General features: G+C 51.2%; 2 protein-coding genes across 3 annotated transcripts; one reads left to right on the top strand and one right to left on the bottom strand.

The window, feature by feature from the left end:
- The first annotated feature begins 330 nt into the window (after nt 1-330).
- On the top strand, nt 331-4850 carry LOC4803805 (inhibitor of Bruton tyrosine kinase). Its single transcript, XM_001360426.4, has 8 exons — nt 331-594; nt 653-915; nt 977-1550; nt 1616-1743; nt 1804-1947; nt 2003-2601; nt 2662-3470; nt 3526-4850. The coding sequence occupies exons 1-8, from the start codon at nt 427-429 to the stop codon at nt 4396-4398; spliced, it is 3558 nt and encodes a 1185-aa protein (XP_001360463.3). The 5' UTR covers nt 331-426; the 3' UTR covers nt 4399-4850.
- Nox (NADPH oxidase) lies at nt 4699-11767 on the bottom strand. Of its 2 annotated transcripts, XM_001360427.4 has the most exons (13): nt 10747-11762; nt 9701-9795; nt 8856-8970; nt 8572-8790; nt 8352-8502; nt 8072-8282; nt 7797-8017; nt 6471-7722; nt 6066-6405; nt 5820-5990; nt 5395-5711; nt 5240-5336; nt 4699-5174 (listed from the first exon to the last, which is right to left on the bottom strand). In XM_001360427.4, exons 1-13 carry the CDS (start codon nt 11500-11502, stop codon nt 4977-4979), a joined length of 4143 nt encoding a protein of 1380 aa, XP_001360464.3. In that variant the 5' UTR covers nt 11503-11762; the 3' UTR covers nt 4699-4976. The 2 variants fall into 2 exon arrangements, with proteins under 2 accessions (XP_001360464.3, XP_015039369.2); XM_015183883.2 differs by lacking the exon at nt 5820-5990 and having other exon boundaries at nt 4977-5174; nt 10747-11767.
- Between the last annotated feature and the right edge of the window lie 1942 nt (nt 11768-13709).

Consider the following 13709-nt stretch of genomic DNA (forward strand, 5'->3'; position numbering starts at 1 on the left):
ATTATGTGGGCAGAAGTAAGGGTTTTAGTTAGCCAGAATTATTCAACGGAATATACAAATTGAACAATATGAACGACTATCCTCTTTCGTTTTTTTTTGTTACCTATTTCGCTAAAACCTTTTTCTGATTGACCTATTTCGCTAAAACCTTTTTTCAGACAAAATTGAAATTAGAAAATTGATTCACTAATCGGATAAAATTATGTGGGCAAGACTGAGGGTTCTATTAAGTTAGTTATATTGCACGGAATATCAAAAAAGGGGAATATGTATATTAGAGCTTGAACTCGTCAGTATATTTATGGTATATTTTTAAAATTAAACCGTATATTTTGGTATATGTCTGAGGGTCGATAAAACTGATTTCAACTGCATATTCCACGTACTTGAACGAATTTTTGCGGCTAATTATTGTGAAATATCTGCATGTCAACTGCCAAGGCCCAGGAATATGACTGCACTGCCAAGTGTACATGTCGCCAACATGGAAACAGCATTACAGCCGCCCTCACAAAGCGCTCAATCGACAATCAAAATCTGGGAGCGTTCATCTTCAAGACCTGCGGAAATTTCGCCAACATCATAGACGACCTGGTAAGGGGAGACCTAAGTGATCGCCAATGTGTGGACTGACACTATTAAATTTCACCAGGGCCGCTCAGCTGTGCACATGTCAGCTTCGGTGGCGCGATATGAGATTCTGGAGTGGCTTTTGAACCACGGAGCGTACATTAACGGACTCGATTACGAGTCTGGCAGTAGTCCCTTGCACAGGGCCTTGTACTATGGCTCCATAGACTGTGCTGTTCTTCTGCTGCGCTATGGGGCAAGTCTGGAACTGCTAGACGAAGACACACGGTGCCCGCTGCAAGCCATCTGCCGCAAGTGCGACGAAGATTTCACCACAGAGTCGCAGTGAGTCCATTCAGAGCTACATACAAGCAGTCCTAAACTAACCAATTCTGTCGCCGTGCAGGAACGATGTTCTCGTCTGGGGCTCCAATAAGAACTATAACCTCGGCATTGGCAACGAGCAGAACACCAATGCTCCTCAGGCAGTGGATTTCTTTCGGAAGTCCAACATCTGGATAGAGCAAGTAGCATTAGGAGCCTATCACAGTCTCTTTTGCGACAAGAAGGGTCATCTCTATGCCGTCGGCCATGGCAAGGGTGGACGTCTGGGCATTGGTGTGGAGAACAGCTTACCGGCGCCGAAGCGTGTGAAGGTCTCTTCGAAGCTGAACGACGATTCCATCATGTGCATAAGTGTCTCCCGACAACACTCTCTGCTGCTCACGCGTCGTTCGCTGGTGTTTGCCTGCGGCATCAACACCGACCATCAGCTGGGAGTGCGTGATGCGCCCGAGAATCTGACGCAGTTCAGGGAGGTTGTCGCATTGCGTGACAAGGGGGCTAGCGACCTGCTGCGTGTGATCGCCTGCGATCAGCACTCTATTGCCTACAGCACCAAGTGTGTATACGTCTGGGGTGCCAATCAGGGGCAATTTGGTATAAGTCGCACCACAGACACTATTATGGCGCCCACATTGGTCAGTCTTTATATATATTTAGACGAGTATAGAACGTAAATATACAAAACCTTGGTATATTTCAGATAAAACTACCTGCGCGCACTTCAATCCGCTTTGTGGAAGCCAACAATGCAGCCACGGTAATTTACACAGAGGAGAAGATGATTACGTTATTTTATGGTGACAAGACTAGATACATTAAGACTCCTAAGTAAGTTTTACCTATTATTTATTCCCATATTATTATTAATGTACATGTTCTTTTCTTCAGCTACGAAGATCTCAAAAGCATTGCGGTGATAGGCGGTCATTTAAAGAGCTCCACGAAAGGATCTGCAGCAGCCCTAAAGCTATTGATGCTCACTGAGACGAATGTGGTGTTCCTGTGGTACGAGAATACACAGCAATTTTACAGGTGAGTTATTCCGGATCCCTAATAACGTTTAACCACACAACAATTATCCTTGCAGGTGTAATTTTTCGCCAATACGCCTGCCTGAGATTAAAAAGATCCTGTACAAGTGCAATCAAGTCCTAATACTGTCTTTGGACGGCTGCGTCTATCGCGGCAAGTGCAATCAGATAGCCCTGCCAGCTGGCATACTGGAAGAGAAATCCAAACCCAATATGGATATATGGCACAACAACGATCAGAATCGCACGGAGATTTCGAGAGAGCATGTGATCCGCATCGAGCTGCAGCGTGTTCCCAATATTGATCGTGCTACCGATATCTTTTGCGACGAGAGCTTCTCCTCGTTCGCCGTGCTGCAAGAGTCGCATATGAAGTACTTCCGCAAGCCCCCACTGCCACGCAGGGAGCACAATTTCAAGAAGCTCTACCATGACACCTGCGAATCGGATGCCGTGCACGATGTCGTCTTCCATGTGGATGGGGAGCGCTTTGCGGCCCACAAGTTTATCCTGTATAGTCGCGCACCAGGCCTCAGGGAGCTCACTCGCATCTACTTGGACAAGGATGTCTATCTAAATTTTGAAAATCTCACGGGGAAGATGTTTGAGCTGATCCTAAAGTATATCTACACCAGTTACTGGCCAACAGAGGATGGTAAGTCGAAATTTATTCTGCTTGGGAAAGCATTTTTAAATGCTGTGTTCCTTCTTTTAGATATCGACTGCATCCAGGAAAGTCTTGGACCCGCCAACCCTCGGGAGCGAAGTCGAGCCTGTGAAATGTTTATCCCTCACTTGGAGATGTTTCAATTGGTCGATCTAGCCAGATACTTGCAGAGCTACGTACGAGATAATCAATTTCCCATACCTAGTACCCGGCAGCGTTTCAATCGGCTGCATCGCTCAGACTATCCAGAGCTCTACGATGTGCGAATCGTGTGCGAGGATTCGAAGGTTCTGGAGGCCCATAAATGCATGCTGGTGTCACGCTTGGAGTACTTTGAAATGATGTTCACGCACTCGTGGGCCGAGCGCACCACAGTCAACATGGAGGGTGTGCCCGCTGAGTACATGGAGCCAGTCCTGGACTATCTATACAGCCTGGATACAGAGGCATTCTGCAAGCAGAACTATACGGAAACCTTTCTCTACAACATGGTCACGTTCTGCGATCAGTACTTCATTGAATCGCTGCAGAACGTTTGCGAATCGCTTATTCTAGACAAGATCAGCATACGGAAGTGCGGCGAGATGTTGGACTTTGCCGCGATGTACAACTGCAAGCTGCTGCACAAGGGATGCATGGATTTCATCTGCCACAACCTGGCCAGAGTTCTCTGCTACCGCAGTATCGAACAGTGCGATGAGGCGACTCTCAAATGCCTCAACGACCATTACCGTAAGATGTTCTCCAATGTCTTCGACTACCGCCAGATCACGCCCTTCTCGGAGGCCATAGAAGATGAGCTGTTGCTTAGTTTTGTCGTTGACTGCGATATTGACCTGGACTATCGAATGGACCCGGTTTGTGTGCCGTAAGCACCTGTTACTTCCACTAATTATCTCTTTTCTTTTTCAGGAAACAAAGCTAAAGGCGGCAGCCAAGCATAAGCAGAAGGACTTGCGGAGGCAAGACGCCCGTCACTACTACGAACAGCAGGCCATATCCAGCATGATGCGATCGCTGAGCGTAAGTGAGTCTGCCTCTGGCCCCGAGGCGACTACCGGACCGCAGGAAAGCACTCGAAGCGAGGGCAAGAACTGGTCTCGTGTGGTGGACAAAAAGGAACAGAAACGAAAGCTAGCCGACACTGCCCTGAAAGTGAACAACACACTTAAGCTGGAAGAGCCACCGAGGCCAGAGCTAGAGGTCATTGAAAGGGCTCCCATGAAGGAGCAAACGCCACCGCCAACCTCCCCTGCAGAAGAGACGAGTACGCCGCTGAGTAAGAGCTACAATCTGGATCTCAGCTCCCTGACGCCCCAATCTCAGAAACTGTCGCAGAAGCAGCGGAAACGGCTGTCCTCCGAATCGAAGAGCTGGCGTTCGCCTCTGGTGGAGCAAGAACCCACCACTCCTGTGGCTGTGCCGAATGCCTGGGGCTTGCCACCCGCCACTCCGTCGAGTAGTTCCTTTAGCGACTCGCCAGCAACAGGCAGCATTTCGGACCCCACCTCTTTTGCCAATATGATGCGGGGCCAAGCGGCTGCCGCAACAACGCCTACGGAAAAGGGACAAAGTTTCTCGAGGATCCTCGCCGATGAGCGACGACAGCGGGAGTCCTTCGAAAGGATGCGGAACAAGTCACTGGCCCACACTCAGATCGAAGAGACAGCCATTGCCGAGTTGCGTGAATTTTACAACGTGGACAATACCGATGACGAGACAATAACCATTGAACGCAAGTCCAGACCCACAGACATCAACTTCAGTACTTGGTTGAAGCACTGAATGTGGTATATCACATATCACCCCTGAGGCTTCCGTATAGTCGGATATTTAGAGATCAGAATTAGTCGCCCAAAGGAAAGGAAAGTTTTCTAATGTGGGATTTCTGGTGCCTCTACAACAACGGGGAGCTGCCGCATTTTAATTTGTATTTTATGAGAGTGTCCGTATTGTAATTTTAATTGTAACTGCTCTTGAAGATTGGTAAGAATGTGCCGTCAATCAAATGTAGAACTCGGAGCCACCTGGAAAGGGGCGCATAATGTACTGGCTGGAACTTGGATGCAATCAGAGGACGACACATCGAGTAACAAACTTTATTGTATGAGTATATAGATATACATACCTATATGTATGTGGATAGAGATATTTACAAGCTGTGGGGGACACATTCAACAGATGAGACAACAACAACATATGACGAATAAATAGCCATCTAAGCTTCGCTAACCGAACCGTACCCGAAAATAAAACACGTTGCTTATGCAAATGAGATAGCAATGGAGGGACAGATCAATGGACACAATGGACAGAGAAAACCACAGAGACGGATGTGGAGAGAGAGAGGTGGGATGGCTTCTTCAGAAGCATTCCTTACGAAATGAGAACCCGTACTGATCGCACTTGTAGCGCAGTGTCTTGGCCAGCTGCGGGGGACCGCAGTAGAAGACAGTCACCTTGCCCTTTTGCTGTGCCTGCAGCTGCTTGAATACCTTGTCCCAGTTGGGGCGTCCTGCATTTGTGCGTGTCTTCAAACCCGTGATAAGATCCCGCTTGCCCTGATATATAAAATAGGGGAATTTTAATGGATTGAATAGAAACTGATATGCTTTACGAATATTACCTTCTCGTGGAGCAGATCCAGGGCCAGCTGAAGACCCACCGCTTTCATGTCGGTCCTCTGCAGGGCACTTGTGATGTACATATGCATATCCAGGAAACTATGAAACGCAAACCTATCAGCAAATCTCTAGGAAAGAAAAATATTTCTGGGCCTACCGTTCCATGGCGCCGCCTAGCTCCGCCTGCTCAATCTCCAGCTGCGAGAGAAGATTCACAAACCACTCGAAGGATCGCTGATCGCGGTTGATCCAGAAGAAGTCCACCTTCCGCAGATTCATCACAGACTTGGGGATCTCACTAGCCCACTCAAACTGGCAGCGTGGACAGCTGTGCCGCGCCTTCCAGTAGCGGTGCATGATGGACTGCAAAATGGAGGCGAAGGGCGTGACACCAATCCCGGTGCCGATGAGCACCGCATGCTGGGCCCCAAAGATGTGGCTCGAGGGAGCACCGTACGGGCCGTCAATGAAGATCTAAGAGCGTATGGGAACACGGGGCGAAACAGAGAAGTTGGCAAATGAGATCGGGTTAGTCCCCAGGCCGAGTGGCTGAGTATGTGTGTATGTTGGTGTGACCCAAACCTCCATGACGCCCGCATCGAGTGTGACCTTGCTACCGCTGTTAGTTGTGGAGCTACCGCCTCCACCTCCACCTCCGCCGCCCCGGTTGGTTAGGGATGTGGACAAAGTTCGTAGGAATGTGGGACGCCGCAGAATGGACTTTCTGCTGCTCGTCCACGTTTGGTTGCTGTCCTTTTTGGTGGAGTGGATGATTGTTAGATTCAGGTGGCAGATCTGTTAGTTCTACGGTTCGCTACGGCAACATACCTCGAGTGGCTTGCACACGACATCCGCTGTCAGGCTGAGCCTGGTCATATGAAGCCTGTCGCTGGACTCCGCCTTGGCAAGCTGCCCCTGCTCCGCCCTGCTGGCCGGACTACCGCTGTTCTCCGGCGCAATCGTCAGCTGGGACTGCGACTCGTGCTCCTCCATGCTGGGAGTCTTGAAGGCGATGATGGTTGGCTTGTTGCGCATGTACCGGAAGCTCTGGGCCAGCGACTTGTTCTGCGGACTGAGATACGCCAGGCCAACGCTGTTGTTGCGGGCACGGCGTACCCGCTTGTCATCGAAAGTACGCTCCGACTCCGAACGGCCCAGGGCACGAAGACTTCGAAGGGAAAGATGGGGTTACTGATTATTCTGGCTGGATCTGGCGGGAGCGGATGTACTTACGCCTTGAGCCGGCTGCGCTTCTTGATCTTTACGCTGATGTCCGGCAGGGAAATGCTCTTTTCCAGCGGCCGCTGCTTGAAACCTCCTGGATCCTCGCGCTCACCGTCGCCGATGAAGGATCCGTTAACCACGCCCGGCGGACTGGGCTTACCCTTCGGCTCACCTGGCTCTTTCCTGGAGAAGGTTCGCTGCAGGGTTTTCTTGATGCTCCGGATGCGATTCACGCCCGTGGTTGGTGCGGGATCCGGTGCTTGGGGACTGACGGCAACGAGCTTGCGATGCTGACGAGGAGGTCGCACCGGCGGCCTTGCCTGTCCCACCATGTTTCGGGCCAGGAAATCTGTTTGCGGAGTAGACGTGGTGGTGGCCATGTCTCCGTTCAGCGCGGGATTGCGTGCCTCGTTGAGGAGCATGAAGCTGGGCGTGGGAATGGCGTGCATGTGCTGGCCCACTTCGCTCTTGTGCAGCTTCTGCTGCTCGCGCTCGAAGTAGCGGTAGAGGCGGTTGGTCCACTCGCCCACGGTACGGATGTGTAGCCACATGTAGTCCTCCTGCTCGGGCGCGGAGCTGATGGTGAACGGGTGCCACTCGTAGTTGGCGATGGCGGGAATGTTCACGAACACATAGTCGCCGGGGCGGAAGTTGAAGTTGAACGGCCGCTTGATGACCAGATGGATTACTTTGGAAGGCAGTAGCAGGCCGGAGCTGATATAGGTTTTGCCGTGCTCGCCCCGCATCCACACGTAGCGCAGCACCCGCTCCACGATGTAGACGAGACCCGGCAGCAGGAACCACTTCCAGAAGTTGGGCCCGTGGAACAGGGTGAGTATCCAAAAGGGGACGTACAGCAGGTGCGTCCAGTAGAAGACCTCGAAGCTGCCCTTGCGCCGCACGAACGGCTGCGAGCACACGAACATCACCACGAGGATGGCCAGCAAGGCGACGCCCGTGGGATTGGCGCAGCCCGGAATCAGTCCAAACAGGCCCGGCCGATCCGTCAGTAGCCACTCCCCGATCGTGTAGTGCCCAGCGTTGATGTTGGGGTCGTTGATCACGATGATGGAGAAGTTGAACAGATGCATGATCGTGTGGACCAGGCTGAGAACTGATATTGTGATCCCCGTCAGCTTGTGCAGGTAGACATGGTGGTCCAGCGGCAGATACGAAGACAATCCCCGTCCCCTGAGATACGTGAGGGAGTGCCGCAGCATCAGCACCAGGACCCATGCACAGTTGAAGTTTAGGCATTGTCCTACAAGGAGTTTGAAGATGGGACGCTAAAGGTTGTAAGAATCGGAGGTTACGACTACGACTACGACTACTCACCGCAGGCTCTGGCTATGATGACGAAGCCATTGCTGGCCCGGTACTGGATGGCACGTGAGATGAACAGGCAGAGATTTACGGCTATGTAGAAGAAGAGGTACGTGACAAAAACCTGGTTGTTCTTCATGTAGGCCAGCGTCAGCTGGTGAGGTATCGTGTTCCACAGCCTGCCAGTGCCCGCCGGACGATCCTCGGCCACGGGCACCAGCCAACGATCGATCCTATAAGATGGGAATCATTCAATTTAGAGTCTCTTTTTCTTTTCTAGATCTTACGTTATACTGAGGTTCTCCAGGAGACCACCGTGTTTGTTCAGCTGATTTTTGAGCGCCTCGTAAGTGATCTCGCCGCTGTTGTGGGGATCCGCATCCTCGAACATGGCGCTGGTGAGGTCTTCGATCTGATCTTCGGAGAACTCCATGCCATTCTCCTTGATGCAGTGACGTATCACATCGTGCAGCTCCTTGTGCTGAATGAGGCCATCGCCTGCGAAGGATGGATATGGATGCGATTAACAGTGGATCCTCATCGGATCCCTACCATCGCTCAACTTACCATCTATGTCGTAGACCTTGAACAAGAAGCGTATCTTATCATCGGCCGACTGTCCCGAGAACTGATGTATGGCATCAATGAACTCCTGCAGCGAAATGGAGCCGGAGTTGTCCTTGTCAAAGATTTGAAAGACACGCTCCGTGAAGAAGGGCTATCCACACACGAGAAAGAGAGTTTGTTAACCTCAAGGTATTTATGGAATATACCACTCTAAACCCACATTCTTGGAGGTGACAATCTTCTGGAACTCCTCGCGCCGAATCTCCTGCTCGTTGCCGACGGTGTTGCGGAACAGCTGCTCCAGGCGGGCCAGAGAGCTCTTGTCGAAGCCGGTCCGCGGCCGGGAGTTGGTCAGATGCGATATAAACTCCATTACCTGATTGGTGGAAATGAGATTGGCCCCATCCATGTCTATCAGGCGATACAACTTGTCCAGTATCTAGGATTAGTGGTGGATTAGTGAATGTCGATGGATATACACCTGCTGTGGGGGCTACCACTTACTCCGCGCGTATGCCAGATGTCGCGGAAGTTCTTGAAGCTCACTCTGCTGTTCTCCCCGCAGATCACATAGGCCACCGATTCGATCTGCTCGGCAAAGTCCATCTGACGGTCGTCGCTGTAACCAGAGTCCAGAGAGATCGATCTCAGTATTACCATTAACGATACCCAATACCATGGCCCCCATCTCCCGATGGCCTGCTCCCGATCTCCTCTCCCGCTGTTGGGCTGCTCGCGCTATATTTGTATTTGAATGACTTCATTACGACAGGCAGCCAATGACAGTTTCTGGCGCAGTCTGAGTCTTGGTCTTGGTCTTGGTCTTAGTCCCAGCTCCATTCCCAGTCGCAGTCGCAGCTTTAGCTCTAGTCTTAGTCTCAGTCTCAGTCTCAGTGCCAGCTTTAGCTGTTGCTGTTGCTGTCGAGGCATGCGGACTATGTTAGCTGTTGTATATGTTAACATACAACACAGATAGCATCGCCATTGGCGATGCCATCGCACGGCAGACTACGTCTTTGGCCTGGCCGGCACTGAACTGGGGCCTCCACTGCTGCTTTGGAGAAGTGTAGCGCTGGCATTTCAATTCGTGGCAAGAGGCATTTGCGGTGGCTTCTGGTTGGCGCAGCTGGAATGCCTGGAGCACGCCAGAAAGGTGCGTGTGTGTGGAGTCGAGTGGAGTGGACAGCCTGCATGGCTTACCATTTTTTACTCCTCGCCTTTTTGCTGGCAAGCGAGCTAATTGTTTTGGCACCGTCACAGCACCGATCCGCGGAAGAAGGCGGAGACAGAAAACAGGGCACAGGGATATCTAACTGCGAGTAAAGCTAAAAACAAAAAAAAAAACTTACGTTAAACGCCCCTTGATATGCTCGATCCAGCGGTCTTGTAGAAGATAACCATGCCGTTCGAGATCGAAGAGCTGGAAGAGCTTTTGCTGGAATTCCTGTAAGCAGATCCGAGAAACAAGTTGTAAAATAATGAATTTATGTGTCCAGTTTGCCAGTGAGTGCCCCCATCCCCATCCCTATCCCCATCTAAATCTCCAGTTCGAGCCAAGTGTTAATTAATTTATGATCGTATTGTATTGTTTAAAGAAGCATTTGTTTATGGCCCGCACGTGAAGATTTATACGCGTTCCAGTGTTTACACTGGCATCGGATTGAGATCGAGAAAGAAAGATACTGCCATTTCCACTTGTATAGCATGGTAATGAGCATAATCCAAACTGTTCTCGGTCCATACGATCCCACGGCGCACTCAACTATGCGGCAGTGATGGTAATGAATGTTTTGCATAAATTATCCGCTTATTAATATTTTAATGACATTCGATCGCACGATCATGAGCGCCCAGCATTGTCTGCACATCGAAGATGGGATCGCCTAGAGCAGCCGGTTTGCATTTGGTCACCGATGATCGCCCCTCGAAGAGGAGTCCCAAAGATGATGATGAAAAATGTGCATATTTAACGGATGAGCTCTGGGGGATCGCACCGCGGCGATGACTGGTTGGACAGCTTTCGGGGAGCCCATAAAACGAAATACAGACGAAACGAAACACAAAGCACGAAAGTAAACACAACACACAAAAAATGTAAGCCCATCGAGAGAGAAACAAATCAAAAAACGAGTTTTCGATTCTGGCATCAGGTAAAGGACCACAACACGACGCGATGACCACAAATATGTGGCACAAGGTCAGACCCAGCAGAGAGCTGCAACTGCACAAGTACCCTGGTCCCATTGTCGCATCCAATTCCCATTCCCAGTGCTCCCATTTGCATGGCATCTCTCCCCGGTTGACGTAATTAAACCCGTTGATATACAACAATTAAGGCTGGTACATGGTGCAGCGGAAGGAGGGACAGACAGTCCCCAGGGATACGACGACTTACCTCGTCCAGAAAGAGCTTGCGGAAGGCTTCACGTGTGTGCCTTCCCTCGCCCTCGTCAAAGAGCGCACTGCACTCCGATATCAAGAGCCAGCGCTGCTTCTCCCGACGTGCCTCCAACTCCATGGAGCTGCAGTTTTTATCTAAATTGAGGTTGTATCGTTCCATGTACAAATTTGATTGCAACTGAGTCGTATTCTGATGTTGATTCTGAATCGGACTCCAGCTCTGATGCTGATGCTGAATCTGATTCGAGTTCGTATTCGCCAGCGTCGCTTCCTGTTTGCCGACGCTGCTGCTGCCATCGTTGGCTATCAGAATACTGGGAGAGGTGGCGAGCACTAAACCAACTGGGGCCGTCGCCGACGGTGGCGGCACAGCTCCATCCGTTGAGTCCAGGTCGAGTACGGCGGCGCTTGTGGTGCTATCGCCATCTGAATCCGCACTAGCGTGGACTTCCTCTACAGGATGATCGCGAGAACCGCCGTGTAATCTCTCCAGGTACTGGGCCGCCTGGTGCAGCACGTGACTGACTCCACTCGCCTGCAGCGGGACTGGCTGATGGGCCGGGGACTGCGACTCGAACTTTGGCTCCGCTTCTGCTGCTGCCGCTGCCGCTGCCGTGGTGGGCAGCTCGTCAGAGAAGGAGACCTTCTTGGGGGAACGCGAGGGAGTGACGGGTATTTCTAGAGACCTGCTCGAGGACACCGAGCCCCTATGGTTCTCCGCTTGACTCTTGGAGTCGTTGTCGTTATCCATTCTAAAGGTTTATCACTGAATGCACCACAGTTCGTTCACTTTTACCACATTCTAGATCCTGTCGATCAATATAAATCACTGAATCACGTTAATCTCGATTATCCTCGCGCTTCGGGGTCCGCAGTGATCGAAGTCTAACGGTTCGGTTCGATACGATTCGGTTCGGCACGACGGAGAGCCAATAAGCACTTTAATAATAAGTCCAATCGGACGCAGGGGCGAGCAGCAACTGAAAGCGAAAGCCCCAACGGCGCACGAATGAGGTGAGACGAGGGCCTCGGCCGTGTCGGGGCTGGGAATCGGATTGACTCGGGTTCTGGGGGCTGCGGCCTGGCTGCCTGGCTGCCTGCTTGGCTCGGCTGAATGATCGCTTTTGAAAACGCGTTTCGGCTTACAACGTGCCGAATATCGGTTTAATATTTCAAATAATATTTCTGCCAGCGAGAGACCCAGAACCAGAACCAGCGAGCGATCGAGCGAGTTTTTTGGTTTAAGTTTTAGAATGGATTGGATGGATATGCTCATATCGTACGTCTCATACGCCATACAATGTATGGGGTATGAATCTGTATCTGTATCTTGAATCTGAATATCGAGTCGTAAAATGGCTGCCTATCGCTGAGCGGAGCTGTTGCTGCCGCTGCTGCTGCTCCAATTGCCTTGTCCGTATCTGTGCGTCATTTGGTTGATATTCTAATTTGGTTTTTGCGCGACTCCCATACGAATCATTCGCCGCTTGTGTACTTATTCGATAAGGGGCGGGATGGGATGCCGATGCCCCTGCTCATACCCATGCCAGGCAGGTGCACATAATTCTGTTGTAGTCACAGACGCTTCTTCTAGCGAATCGACGTCTTCAGTTTTTCATTATTAATTTCAATGCCCGTGTTGTGTAATAATCAAGCTTGTTTCCCCGCGAGTATGTGCCTGGAGCGGTGGAACGTGTCTATTTCCGAATTCCCGACCTGAATGCACACATCACATCAAATTACGGGCACTACCTGCGGGCTCTTTGTTACGGACTGCAATCGGCAAGGGCCAGAGTAATGGGTCAATGGTAATGGGCCAGACCAGGGCAGGAAGTGGGTACGCGAGCCACTCAACGTAGCACACTTCGGGCCAATCAATCCAATCCCATCCCATCCAATCCAATCCGAACTCGAAGCCAAATCCACGGCTAAGCGTTAAACAGCTCTAAGCGGTCAATTCTCATCAAGGTTAGGCCAACACTTCCACCGACAGACACTTTCAATAATGTATTGTTTATCGAGTCATTGAACTCCACTCCCCCGTCCGTCCCTGCAATCACCCATCACTCCATTCCGCCCGTAACGAGGCGATACTCTCGATTGCAGCGCCTTGAACGATTGATTGGTGAAGTGTGGTGTGGTGTGGTGGGGTGGAGAACAGTGCGGTGCGGTGCGGTAAAGAGGAGGTGAAGCTGTGAAGTCTCTGGCAAAGGGCAATTCTTTATGGAGCATAATTTTGACTCGTGTCTTGTCTCTACGTAACGTTTCGCATGCGATCTGATCTGCTGATTAATGTTCGAGCGCGGCCTTTGGCTTTGTTAACAGGTTACTGCCCGCGATTCATATCGTTTCCGTCTCCGTCTCCACCTCCGCTTCCTCCACATCTTCTCTAATCCCTCAGTGCAGTCTCGCAGTGTATGCCTCTCGCATCCGCATGGCTCACCTGCGTGAGCAATTTTTATGGCCATTGTTAATTGCTGAAATTGGCATTCCCTGGCACAGCGGGCGACACTCTCCGCCGAGCCGATCAGTGGTGGCGGTGGCCAGCAGCAAGTCACATTGCCATGGCTCCCCCGGGGGCGGTCCAGGAATTGGTGTTTCATTGTGATGGCGCTGCAATTGACACCGCTGCGGCCAATTAAGAGTCCAACTTGGTATCAGAGTTGGAGTTGGAGTTGGAGTCGGAGTCGGAGTCGGAGTCCTCGACCGCCGGGTGGTCTGCAATCGTAACATATCCCCCATACCCCATGCTCCATCTGCGACGGCTGGCATGCAGATTGATTTGCTCGGCAAACGTTCGCCGCTTGTTGGCAATTTTCCAAATGGCCGGCGACGAGAGGCAGTGTCATCAATTTAAATTAAGTTCCAGCTTTTTATCGCCACTCGGCGAGACCAGATCACTCCGGGCCCCGGAGTGGCCCCCTTCTCCAGGCCCCTATCTACTCGTAGTCTCCTGCC

The sequence above is a fragment of the Drosophila pseudoobscura genome, chromosome 3 (assembly GCF_009870125.1).
Source record: "Drosophila pseudoobscura strain MV-25-SWS-2005 chromosome 3, UCI_Dpse_MV25, whole genome shotgun sequence".
NCBI lineage: Eukaryota > Metazoa > Arthropoda > Insecta > Diptera > Drosophilidae > Drosophila > Drosophila pseudoobscura.

Coding starts and splice junctions, on each gene's coding strand:
- LOC4803805 (XM_001360426.4), top strand. CDS start 427: ATGTCAACTGCCAAGGCCCAGGAATATGACTGCACTGCCAAGTGTACA. Junction 1,551..1,615: donor CTATTATGGCGCCCACATTG/GTCAGTCTTTAT, acceptor GGTATATTTCAG/ATAAAACTACCTGCGCGCAC. Junction 2,602..2,661: donor TTACTGGCCAACAGAGGATG/GTAAGTCGAAAT, acceptor TCCTTCTTTTAG/ATATCGACTGCATCCAGGAA.
- Nox (XM_001360427.4), bottom strand. CDS start 11,502: ATGGATAACGACAACGACTCCAAGAGTCAAGCGGAGAACCATAGGGGC. Junction 8,971..9,700: donor CATATCAAGGGGCGTTTAAC/GTAAGTTTTTTT, acceptor CTCTGGTTACAG/CGACGACCGTCAGATGGACT. Junction 8,018..8,071: donor CTGGAGAACCTCAGTATAAC/GTAAGATCTAGA, acceptor CCCATCTTATAG/GATCGATCGTTGGCTGGTGC.